Source organism: Carassius gibelio, chromosome B24, assembly GCF_023724105.1.
Source record: "Carassius gibelio isolate Cgi1373 ecotype wild population from Czech Republic chromosome B24, carGib1.2-hapl.c, whole genome shotgun sequence".
In the NCBI taxonomy this organism is placed as follows: Eukaryota; Metazoa; Chordata; class Actinopteri; order Cypriniformes; family Cyprinidae; genus Carassius; species Carassius gibelio.
In genome coordinates this window covers 15,208,088-15,221,901 of record NC_068419.1, presented here as the reverse complement: position 1 = coordinate 15,221,901, position 13,814 = coordinate 15,208,088, and the positions used below count along the sequence as shown (strand labels likewise).

Sequence of the window (13,814 nt, the reverse complement as noted above, 5' to 3'; positions counted from 1 at the left end):
TTGACAGTATCTTTTTTTATGGTGTGCATTACTTGTATAAGAACGTGTATATGAAGTGGTGGAGCTGTAGGAAGATTTTTCTGTCTGTCACGCTCATTCAACTGAATCATTCTGAGCAACACAAGCTGTGCCTGCCTCATAGAGATACATGGAGTGATGTGATGAGATGGAATTTCAAAAGAGACCAGAGGATCATGTGTGTGATGCTCTGCATTCATCATTGGAGTGTATAAATTAATCTGTCACGGTGAAATCCATATTCATCACCTCTTGAATATTACAGAATTAACATTGATGTTCTTCACATAATAGTTCACCGCATCGTAACACAGCTTCATGTTATATGGTTTCTGAACACTAAGATTCCAAACATTAAGATACTAAAGCATCTGGTGTGATCAGATTTTCTTCCACTATGCAAACCTTTAAGTACAGTGTATAATTGACAGGTGAGTTGGTGTTTTTTGCTGTTTTCTAAAACTTATCAGGACAGAATAGCACACATATCCTACATTCTGATTTTCTGAAGACTTCTACGTGTGTATTATTTTATTACATTTATAATTAATAATAGATTTTTAATCATTTACAATTTTTTACAGGAAATTGATTGTTAGTGTTATAATGGGTGAATAATGTAAACCAGTTTTTTTTTTTTTTTTTTTTTTTCTTTTTTTTTTTTTTTAACATGGTTTTATTGTAAAAAATATATACTATATATAGAACTTATATTAATTTATTTTTAGAAAATGTCAAAACCACATACAAAATTACAAATCATTGTTAGATTTTTAACAAATGATGTAACTAGAACACAGTTTTCACACCAGCACAATAAAAAAAAAAAACATGTACAGTATATACACACATATAACTGGAAACCAGCTGAATATATTAAATATAATATGCGATATATAATGTGAGAGTTATTTACAGTTTCATAATTTATTGGCATATTTTATTAATGCTTCCATTACAAATTTTCATGCAATTTTAACCTCATCTGTACCAGCTAGATAATGTCACCTTCATGTCATCAAATTACCATTATTGCTAACCCCTGAGTCTGGCAAATATAGAGATAAACCCTTTAGCTGGGTTTGTTGGGAATGCGTATTTGTCTGCCTCTGAAGTGTCTTTGAGGTGCAGTGACTCTAAAAAAGTGTGTGAGCGTTCTTATAAATTAGAGAGTAATAAAGACTGAAAAGACTGTTCTGTGCACTGATACACGGGCAAATGCCTTGAATTGGTTCCACATGTTTATTTTTATTCTTTATGTGTGCCTCAAGTCAACATTGTCCTTTGGTCACAGTGTAAAACTGTGCCATTATCAGTTTGTCAGATGCACACTCTCTGTTTCTAGATTTTCGCTGTGTTTCTTTCAGCCAAATGAAAAGCTATTATTAGAACTAATAGTCTGTGTGAGTTACTATGCTGGTCTGTGTCATTTCTTGTGTACACGTAAATGAACTGTCATTTCCTAAATGAACTCATTTGAATTCTGAGTTTCTAAATTGAAAGCTATTTCACATAGGCCTGCTGTGTGAGTGAGAGTCCCTAAGCTATGAGCCAAACTCAATTTGATCTGCTTTGCTGTCATTGTCAGGTTCTGTTGCATACAGTTATATGAATGTTTTATTTTTTTATATATATTTTTTTTACACATACAGTACAGACCAAAAGTTTGGATACACCTTCTCATTCAAAGAGTTTTCTTTATTTTCATGACTATGAAAATTGTAGATTCACACTGAAGGCATCAAAACTATGAATTAACAAATGTGGAATTATATATAGAATTATATACATAAAAAAAGTGTGAAACAACTGAAAATATGTCATATTCTAGGTTCTTCAAAGTAGCCATCTTTTGCTTTGATTACTGCTTTGCACACTCTTGGCATTCTCTTGATGAGCTTCAAGCGAATTATTTTTCGCTTGATAAATTATTTTATTATAAAATAATAATAATTATGGAGCGCCGCACATGACATGCAAGAAAAAATAAATAAATTGTGCGCACAATTTACTAATTCGTTCCCTCAATGTACTAAAACGTGCACACGATTACTATTGCGTTCCCTCGATTTACTATTGCATTCCCTCGGTTTGCTAAATTGTGTGCACAATATATAAATCGAGTGAACGAAATAGTAAATAGAGGGAACACAATAGTAATCGTGTGCATGTTTTAGAAAAAATTGAGGGAACGAATTAGTAAATCATGCACACAATTTAGCCAAATATTTTTTTCCCTGCATGTCATGTGCAGGGTCCGTAAATAATATATATATATATATATATGGTAATTACTCTCTATCCATGAAGTAAATATCAGTCTCTGTCTGGTACATTACACATGGTACCTGTGTTCTGTCTCTGTATTTCATTGGCCTTGCATGTAGTGGTTACAGGCCAGATAGAATATGCAGTGGTTTCTTTCTCTATGCTGTTGTCATGGTGATATTGAGCTAGCACTCTCCGAAGTCAGCTGAAAAAGAAAATGAAAAGGTAACCATCTGGCCAGGTAGAAACAATGATGTGTGAATTTAGTCACACAGACTAGAAGGTTCCTTCTACGTTATTTTATTTTATTTTATTTTGTTTGCAGTTGAATGAGTCACTGAGTTTTGATTAGCTATAATTTGTGAACAAAACTGTCATCAAAAGTCAACTTTATCTGACAAAAGTTTCCTTGTGGATTCATATATTATGTACATTTTATTTTTGTATTCTGTGCTCATTTAGCTTGATAAGCTTGCGTGTGTTTTGAATATGTTGCTAAATTTTATTCTTCACATTTCCAGTTTCTCAGAAAATACATCACCTTATTTGTAAACCAAAATAATGCTAAGTTTGAGTTAAATTAAATTAAATAAAAATTCAATTAAAAAAATAAATTACATTTTAATTTAAGTTTGAGTTATACTTAAACATATAACCATGTATAAAACTAAGCACAATTTTGTCTGTAATGTTTTGATTCCTTTGATTTATGTCTATCTCTCTTGTGTTTTTAGAGGTGAGTGCTCATGAAGGCAGTAATGATAATGGCAGTGTTTGTGATGGCAGTGACTCCACGCTCTACAGGCAGAGTGAAGGTAACATGAAAAATCAATATACATCTGCTTTCTACATGTTTTCACATTTCAGAAAATAACTTTAAATCTGCAGGTTCTCAAACCCACACCAACATAAAGCTTTCACTACCTTGATTTAGTCCTTAATCTCAGTATTCCTGGGTATATATATTGAATTCAATTCAGGTTTATTTGTATAGTGCTTTTCACAATGCAAATTGTTGCAAAGCAGCTTTACAGAAAATTAAATTTTCTACAATATATTTAGTAATAACTTATCAGTGTTGATTATCTCAAGTTGATGTCCATTGTAGCTGTTGTCTGTGGGTTGGCATCATCTGAGGTCCTCTGGGGGGTTGGCATCATCCCTTTTCAGATGTTCGGTCATCTCAGGTCTTTGTAGGGGCTGGATCCAGAATGAAGTTTGTGTAATTCCTAGTTAACTAGATGCCAAACCCGTGGCAGAAACAGAGAAGGTAATAGAGAAAAATTAGCTGAGCTGCTGTTCCAACTAAGCAAAAAAGTATGTGTTTAACCCAAGCAAACGAATGAAAATGTGCATTTGATCCGAGGTAATTTAAGTACAAGGTTATGATATACATTATGTGAATGCTTGGCTGAAGGGCTAGAGTGTGTCTGAACCCTGAACATTATCAGGAAGGCTATTCCAGAGTTTGGGGGCCAAATGTGAAAAAGCTCTATTTCCTTTAGTGTCTATCCTAGTGACTACCAAGAGTCTAGAGTTTTGGGACCTTATGGAGCAGGATAGAAGACTAGTTAGGTATGCAGGAGCTAAACCATTTAGGGTCTTAAAAGTAAGTATTAATATTTTGTAACTGATATGGACCTTAATAGCTATCCAGTGCAGAGAATGTATAATTGGGGTAATATTATCATATTTCTTGACCTGGTAAGAATCTCTTGGTAAGTGACCTAACTCTAGAATCTGCATTTTGGACTAACTGTAGCTTGTTTATTGAAGATACAGGACAACCATTTAGCAGTGCATTACAATAGTCCAGTCTAGAGATCATGAATGCATGAACTAGCATTTCTGCATCAGAAACAGGTAGCATGTTCCGTAACTTGGCAATGTTTCTTAGATGGACGAATTCTGTTTTTGTAACATGGGAAATATGATTTTCAAAAGACAAATTGCTGTCTAATATAACACCAAAGTTTCTGACTGTAGAGGAAATACATCCTTCTAGATGCAAATTTAACCAACTAGATTATGTGTTCTGTTTTTGGTCCAATGAGTAATATCTCAGTCTTATCAGAATTTAATATTAGAAAATTATTGGTCATCCAGTCTTTTACATTTTTAACACACTCTGTTAGCTTAGATAATTTAGAAGTTTCATGTGGTCTTGTTGAAATATATAGTTGAATATCATCAGCATAACAATGGAAACTACTCCCGTATTTTCTAATAATATTACCAAGGGTCAACATGTATATTGAAAATAGCAGAGGGCCTAGGACAGATCCTTGTGGCACTCCATACTTTACTGGATTTAATTTAGATGATTCCCCGTTTAAAAATACAAAGTGATTAGCGATCAGAAAGGTTGGATCTAAACCATCCTAAATCCTGCCCTTGAAAATCTGTATAGTTTTGTAATTGATCTATGAATATATCATGATCTATAGTGTTGAATGCAGCACTAAGGTCAAGTAAAACTAGCAGTGAGATGCAGCCTTGGTCTGACGCAAGAAGCAAGTCATTTTACATTTTAACAAGTGTAGTTTCTGTGCTATGATGGGGCCTGAAACCCAACTGAAATTCTTCATAGATATTTTTTTTTTCAGGAAGTAGCACAATTGAGCAGACGCAACTTTAAAAAAAAAAGATTTAGACATAAACGGAAGATTTGAAATGGGTCTGTAATTTGCCAGCTCACTAGGATCTAGTAGTGGTTTCTTGATAAGAGGCTTAATAACCACCAGCATGAATAGTTTTGGGATGTGACCTAGATACACCAACGAGTTAATAATTTTCAGAAGCAGTTCTTCTGCTACAGGTTTCAACTCTTTCATTAATTTAGTGGGTACAGGATCTAATAAACATGTTATTGGTTTAGATGCAGTGATAAGTTTATTTAGATCTTCCTTTCCTATAGTTGGAAAGCACTGCAGTTTTTCTTTGTGTGGAATGAATAAAGCTAAATTACAAAATGCTGTTGATAAAAAAAAGTGTACTTTTTCTGATGCAATCTATGTTATCAGTGATTAAACTGATTTGACTGACATCTGAATATTATTTAATCTAGCCACTATGCTAAAGAAAAACCTTGAATTGTTTTGGTGATTTTCTATGAGTTTGCGGAAATCCTCAGCCCTGGCAGTGTTTTTTATTTTAATTATTTATTTATTTATTTTTGTCTATAGCTGTAAATACTCTTTATTCATGGTATTCTATAAACTTCCAAGTTAGTTTTTCTCCATTTTTATTCAAGATTACGAGTTTCTTTCTTGAGAGAATATTTATTGCTCTTGTACCATGGTGCAGTACCACTTTGAGGTACTAAATCTATATCACTAAGATCAATTCCATGCGATATAATTAAATCTAGTGTATGATCAAAATGATGAGTTGGGTCTGGTTATGTTTTGCTTAACTCCAAAAGAGTTCATTAAGACCAAGTCCTAACGCATCATTTATATTATCAACATGAATGTTAAAGTCTTCGACAATCACTGCATTATCAACATTGACCAAGAGGTCTGAGGGGAAATCTGCAAATTATTTTAGGAAATCTTTATACAGCCCTGACAGTCTATACACAGTAGCCAAAGCGAGAGATGGGAGAGATTTATTTTGGATATCTGACAATGTATCAGTAAGTAGAAGTATTTTGAATGAGTTAAACCTGTATCCTGTTTTCTGAGAAACATTGAGATTATCAGTATATATTTTTGCAACACCGCCACCATGACCAGTCTGACGGGGCTCATTCTTATAACAGTAGCTTGGTGGAGTAGCTTCTTTTAGACCAATTTGGTTTAAGCCAGGTTTCAGTTAAATATTAATTCAGGCAGATTAATATTTGCTGTAGCATAATGATACATGTTTTTCCAAGTTTTTTGGTAAATAGAAATATATATATATATATATATATATATATATATATATATATATATATATATATAGTAAAATTTAAATGTATCTACTATCACTTTTAAATCAACTTATCCTTGCTGAATAAAAATATTATTTCTTTAAAAAAAAGTTACTGAACCTAATCTTGTTAACAATGTGGTACAAGGTAAATAATCTCTATGAAACCCAAAAGCCGTTCATGTGCCTTTCAATGTGCACAAAACTTGCATCAGGCCTGACAACAGAAGACTATATTTAATATAGTTTAATATATTTTCCCTTTCATGACTCTAAACTTAAAACTCCTTCCTTCCTGTTGGCATGAAGTAATAAGGGCTCTTGACTATGAGTATTGGTCATTTGCTTTAATCACTGTTGTACTTGAACAGTGCATGCATTACTATGAAGATTAACACTTGACACACACAAACACAAAAGGCACACCCACAGAGAAAAGAAGTAGCTTTCACTGTGCATCTAGACATTAAAAAGATAAAGAGTTGTAACTGTGTATATGTGCAAACAGGTCACAGCATGGCAGACACGCTCACCGTTGCTCTACGTGTGGCAGAAGAGGCGATAGAGGAAGCCATTGCTAAAGCTGAGAGCTACAGAGACAGTCTGGTTAGAGACTCCTCTTTATATATCATCCATTCAACCATCAGTTCATCCTTCATCCAACCATCCAAGTATCCACTTATCCATCAAGCTTTCATGCTTACATTCATCTGTTCTTCTGAGCACCCATATAAGGCTCCTGCATATAAATATCACTTTATTTTGCAGATTTTATATGCCGTTGACTCATCCATCTCTCAGTTTTGACCATTACTCATGTTCCATGAATATCTTACTGCAGTTGCACTTTTCTCTCTCATGGCTGCCTCTCTTTCTCTTATATGACAGGAGAAACAGAATGAAGCTCGCTATTTGCGTGACCACAAGGAAGAACTTATAGAGGAACTTGCCACAACAATTGTTCAAAAAGTAAGAGTTTTTCTGTTACAGAGAGAAATACATTGTATATGTATATGTATATTTGTAATGTATATTCTAATTTTTAATTATAATGTAATTTAAACTAACTGTAACTGCATCCTAATTTACATAACTCTGCTTGATACTAACAGATGGAGGGGGGATCTTTCAAAAATAATGTTCAGGTCAAAATTCACCAATAATAATAATGACATATATACCTTTCAAATGTATGAGGGTCAGTAAGATATATTTTTTAATGAAATTAATACCTTTTTATTGCAAGGGCACGTTACAGTTTTTGAAATTGACAGCAAAGATATTATCAGTATTATGCTTTTTTTACTTGCTTTTCTTTTCAGCTGTCTTTTTATCAAGGAAACATGAAAATTGTATCACAGCTTCCACAAAAAAGCAAAACAAACAAAAAAAAAGAAAAGAAATGCAAATCATAATATTCAAATGATTTCTCAAGGATCATGTGCATTATATTTGATCAAATAAAGGTTATGAAATATCTTACTGACCCTAAACTTTTGAACGGTGGTTCATGTGACCTTGATTTATTAAAAATTTTAAAGAAACATAAGGTTACATACATTTTTATATAATAGCTACCGTGATGTTTTCATATATAGGCAATAAAAAACATACTACCATGATTGCAGTTTATATAATGCATACCATTGGTTTTACATTCAGTAATAAGAATAGGATTTAGCATTTTAAAACTGCAAAAGAAAAAAAGAAAAAAGAAAAAAATAACTTAATAGACTAAAAAATAGGCTTTATTTTCATTAAGTAGAATACAATTTCCATTCAAATTCTTTCTTATTGTGATGTATTGGTTATGTTCTTCACTGAAGATTCACTCATGTAATTCTTAGGTGATGAGAATTTTTTAGTGAATAATTTCCTTATGAGTTCATACATTTCAATATCCTGTGGCAGTATAACTCAAATCCCTTGACACATCAACTTTATCTTGTCACAACCTCCACTGTAGCACAAAAAATGAAGTTGAAAATTAGCCCAAAAGCTTTGATAATCTATCTGTAGACATTTGGCATGCTACAGTATTTTCAATGCACAATGGTATGGTTTGAGTCACTCTAGTCATAATATTGCATACTACACCATATAGTTTGGATATTATATCCGTATATAGTCTGGTTGTGAATTAGAATGCAGCTCTTACCCATGCAGCTCTCTGTTTTTCTCCTTTTTCTATGTCTTTCTCTCTAGATCATTCAGAGGGGAAAACGGTCTGAAATTCAGGCTGAGTATGAGTTTGTATGGCCTCAGAGTAGTGAGCTTCCTTCCCCTACCTCAACACAAAACACACACACAACGCAGCATTCACACTCCACCCCTCAGCATGGCGCAGTAGCACAGACTGACAGTACCAGCTCCTATCCGCTGTGGGTAAGTGGGTTATGTTAAGCTACCTTAACATGCACCTAAAATACAATATTTATGTGTTTTTCAGTGCTTGTTTGATATTCCTGACCTCATCTGTAACATACACAATTTCTTCTTCTGCAGCATGCAAAAAGAGTGTTAAAAATAATCTACGAAAAACAATTTGTCATTCTATAAGAGAGAAGAATACTGATAAAAGCTTATTTGTCAATAATCATTGTCATATTTAGTATAGATGCAGTGTAGAAAATTCTAATGGGAAATCACAGTAAGTCAGTAAGGTATAAATGCAAGTCTCTAGCACCTCCTGCTGGTGAAACTCATTTAATGCAACCTGCTTGATTCCCACAGCTACAAACTTTTAACTACAACCAAATGCAAATTGTGCATAAAAGAACAGTTTGTGCATAAAACTGTCAGATATGTGTAAATTATAACATAATGATTATCACATAATTACTACAGGTAATTACTATTTTTGAGTAACTCTATGTGTATGTACACTATGGTAAAATACTGTAGGGTCAATTCGTATCAAATGAACCAAATTTCAGAAACCTGAAATCCAGAGCCAAATTCCAGGGGACTGAAATTAACTTCAGAAAGATGGCAGCATCATAATGTTACTTTTAAACAGAGATTGGTAGGTCTATTAGAACAATTTATTAATCATTGTTGCATTATGTGCCAATGGTGACCTTAAAAAAAATGGGCAAAGAGCACTTTTTAAGTTTTTCTCCAATGTTTGCAGGCCTGTAACTCAACAAATATTAAAGATATCTTAATTCCCTTTTAGATATTGGGTCTTAACAAGCGTTTCTTTTGGAATCTAAATTGTTAAGACTCTATAAGATATTGGGATCTCAGTATGGCTCCTGGGGTGGATTGTTAAATTGTACACTTTCAGTGGTCAAAAACCAAATGTGGGTCAATTTGTGAAAATGTCATACTTCTTTTCTTTTAAAGAGGAATTTTTGAAGAACAAATAATGTTGAAACTAGAAATGTATCTCTTTTCCTTCTGTCACAACAACTGCATTGAACACAACTGTCCGAGTGCCATAAATACTTTTATTTTCCAAGTTTTCCTGTCTATAACTCAAGAAGTATTAAAGATACCATAATATTATTTTAGATTTTAGTTCTTAATAATAATTTCTAGTCATCATTCAATCCCAAAGATAGAGGGGTCTCAATTAGGCTTCATATTATTGAATATTATCCATTTTCAGGGCTGGAAAACCAAATGTTGGTCACATACAGCTGGTACTTATTAGGTAACAAGCTAACAACATGCTGTATGCTATACATGTGTATACGTGTGTGTGTGTGTGTGTGTGTGTGTGTGTGTGTGTGTGTGTGTGTGTGTGTGTGTGTGTGTGTGTGTGTGTGTGTGTGTGTGTGTGTACATGTATGCTAGAAACATGATTAGCAACATGCTAACTGCATGCTCATGGTAGCAACGTGCACATTTTAAAATCTATCTACATTTTCAAACTTCAAGCTTTCACAGCTGCTTTAAACTTTCAGGTTAGGGTTCCTCAAGCCATCCTAAAGTTTGTATTGAGAAACTTTTTTATATAATTTTATTTAAAGCAGAACATCTTTATGAATGATATTATGAATGACCAGGATTTATTGTTAACTCTAGGTAAAGTATGAACAGTGTGAAATCTGAAATATTATTACTACCCGTTTTTAATATTATTAGGACCCCGTTTACCTGGGGTTTAGAATTACCCAGTGTTAATTATTCCAAGTGAGAGATCTTAAATGTTTGAGGAAGCCTACTATCAGTGATTCTGTCAAATATTATGCCCTTTTTTACAATAGAAACTACTTAATCTGATGAGGAAATTTGTGGGTTTATTGATGTGAATGCAATGTGTGGCAAAAGCAGACACTTTTCCCCAGGATGCATGGGATTTGTTTCGAACATGTACAGATATCTGAACTCTTGGTAGCTTCAGAAGCTGTTAAAATGAACAAAATCCCTTCTTCAAAATATCCCTGAGACTGATTTAAATATAGAATCTTATGAATAGACTACTGAAAGGAAGGTAATGTGCCTCAGCTGGTCCATTTCAGTGCATTTTTGGCACTCTGGCAGGTAATATTTATACATATTGTTTTGATGGACGGAAACAAGATTTAATTCTAATTTCAGCATTATTTATTCTTCAGATATTGTTCTTTAAATGTAATGAGTATAGGCTGTATATAAAGTGACCAACATGTGGTTTTTGACCACTGAATTTGGGTAATATTCAACAATCTGGAGCCTCATTTAGACCCCCATCTATTTTTGGGATTGAATGATGTAAGCCCTTGGAAATACAGATTCCAAAAGAAAAGTTTATTAAGCACTAGAATCTAAAATCATATTGTGATATCTTTAAAATTACTTGAGTTATAGGCATGCAAAATTTGGAAAAATAAAATTTATGGCACTCAGACAGCTATGTCCAGTGCAGTTTTTTTTGACAGAAGGAAACAAGATCAACTTCTAGTTTCAACACTATTTGTTCTTTCAGACATTCCTCTTTAAAAGGAAAGAAGTGTCATATTTTTGCCAATAGATCCAATTTTTCACTTCTAAAAATGTGTAAAAATAAAAATAAAAATTATTTACTACTGGAGCCATATTGAAATTCCAATATCACTGGAACTTAACAATATAGAATATAAATCTAAAAGGGCATTAAGATATCTTTAATACTCGTTAAGTTACAGGCCTGCAAACTTTGGAGAAAAAAAATGAAAACTGCTCTTTACCCATTTTTTAATGGTCATCATTAGCACATAATGCAGCAAATGATTTCTAAAGCAACAGATTTTACTAATAGACCACAGTAACATTGTGATGCTGACATCTTTCTTAAGTCATTTTTAGCCCCCTGAAATTTTCCATTTTGACCATCCTCTACAAAAAAGTGGATTACACAGTAAATATTCATCCATGACATTTTAAATTGTGGCTTTCATCACTAAACATGTTTATCTTTCTTCATAAAAAAAAAAAAAAAAGATTGTTTGATAAATAGAAAATTCAAAATAACAACATTTTTTGAAATATCAAAAAATAAATAAGTAAATAAAGTAACATTATAAATGTATATATCAAATGTCAATTTATTGTGTCCTTGCTAAATAAAATAACATTTTGTTGTCTTACAATAACGTAATAATATATTATAAATTATTCTTATTATTTTTATTATTTGTTTTAATTTAATTTAATTTTCATTTTTTTTATTGGTTATTGGTTTGAATTATTGGTTCACAGTTTCGATCAGTTTAAATGACTAATGTTGTACATGTTGGTTGGTGGACATGTGTTTAGAAGTCAAGATCAGCATTCTCTTTGACAAGTGACGATTCTCCAGAGAAGGGCCCTGAGGTGGGCATGGCCCCAGGGTTCCCGGACAGCACTGAAGTAGAGACAGCTTTCCAGAACTACTCTTCACTCAGGAGGGAGTCCAGAGCATCATCACTTCCTGGGTGGAAGAGTGTTGACCGCCTGGACAACTCTAGTAAGAATAAACATACACATACACAGACACACAGTTTTCATCATTAAAACAAAACTTGCATATAGAACATGAATAAACTGGGTATGCCTAACACAACCTGAAAAGTGAAGCTGCAGGCTCTTTGATCGCCCCCTTGTGGTTGGATGCAGTCCAAAACAGTTTTCAGATATATAGTTTTGGTCATTTAAGGTAGTTGTTATCACACTGATATATGTTCAATTGTTGTTGTTTTTTTTTTTTTTTGTTGTTTTTTTTGTTTTTTTTTGATTTTAGCTAGTAATTTGATGCTAAAATATTGGGGTGTGTTGTTATGGTTGATTGGGTCTACTGGAGTTTGGGTGCACTACTGCGCAGTCTCTCCTTCTAAATGACGTAATTAAATCAAGATATTGAGATGCTTTGGCTTCACTTCTATAAACATTTCTTCTATAGTGGACGGAAGTGGAGATGAGTCGGCCATCTTTTTGTACAGTCTATGGAATAAACCTTGATTTATTTGTGAGATGGAAGGTTGTTGAAGTGGACTGTCCCTTTAAAACTGGCTTTTGACTCGGTGCCAGTTAAGTCTACAAAAGTGACATGTTTAATTCTGTCAATCAGACATAATTTCAAAAATAATCTGGTTGGTATTTAAAAAAAAATACAGATCTAGAACAACTACTCAACTCGAAAATGATACCTAGAAAATGATACCCACATAGAAAATTGGCTTTTTCTCTTTTTGTGATTGTATATACACTACAGTATGTGGTGCACATACACACACACACACACACATTTTCTATATTTGTCTGTCCAGGTGTCTGTATCTTTCTCCACAGGTGCGTCTTCAGTCCTGCAATCCCCTGATGGTAACTGGATTGCCCTGCAGAGCTCCCAGCATTCCCGGCCTAGTCTGCTGACCAAGCGCAAGAGTCTTGTTTTCAGCGTGCTGGAGAAAGAATCAGGTGTTGTGTCCGCGTATGACGAGATGGGCTCTGATTCGGATCCAGAGGACCAGGGGGGCTGGGGGGCTGCCCTGTTACAGTTTCGCAGACGTCTTTCCGATGAAACGTACTATACTGACTCTCAACACGACCCTGAATGGACATACACCCAACACCCACCCATTACCTCACCTTCCTCAGGTCAGTACACTAACACTGAGACTCTGAACTCAGACTCTGAGACGTCTCCTGCCCTGTCCACTCGAGGCCGCAGATCAGCCCACGGTATGACGCAGAAGAAGAAAGGGCTGCCTGAAGCACACCTGTACCCACCCTACAGACATCCTGCAAACAGTGCCACTTTGCCTCTACTGAGGCCAGAGATGCTGGATGTGAACTTTAACCCCCATCTGGGAGGGGACAGTAGTGACGGAGAGGAGCAGAGCGAGCAAGTCAAAAGATCACGGAGGCGCAGAAAGAGCAAACGCGAAACATCTGAGCACAGCCGAACACATAATGCGCTTTACAGTGCTGCCACAGCGGTGAGAAGAACTACAGCCTTCTGGTTTATCAAATTATTATTATATATTATTAGATTATTAGATATTATTAGATTACTATTTTGGCACATTTAGTGGTTGAGATATGGACTATTGCATGATAAAGATTTCACATCTCTTTTCGCTGCTGCTTGCATATCAAGGCTCAACATATTCTTATATTTCAGTTTGGTGTGCAAAAACTAACTAGCAATGAATATCTTAATTATAAAC

General features: G+C 34.1%; 1 protein-coding gene across 1 annotated transcript in view; it reads left to right on the top strand.

Moving 5' to 3' along the window:
- myripb (myosin VIIA and Rab interacting protein b) overlaps positions 1-13,814 on the top strand; it is an 88,468-nt gene that overhangs the window by 60,767 nt on the left and 13,887 nt on the right. The window contains exons 3-8 of the mRNA XM_052596686.1: positions 3,021-3,101; positions 6,710-6,807; positions 7,090-7,170; positions 8,407-8,586; positions 11,926-12,115; positions 12,937-13,583. Coding sequence (XP_052452646.1) covers positions 3,021-3,101; positions 6,710-6,807; positions 7,090-7,170; positions 8,407-8,586; positions 11,926-12,115; positions 12,937-13,583 — 1,277 coding nt within the window. The remainder of the gene's footprint in view (positions 1-3,020; positions 3,102-6,709; positions 6,808-7,089; positions 7,171-8,406; positions 8,587-11,925; positions 12,116-12,936; positions 13,584-13,814) is intronic.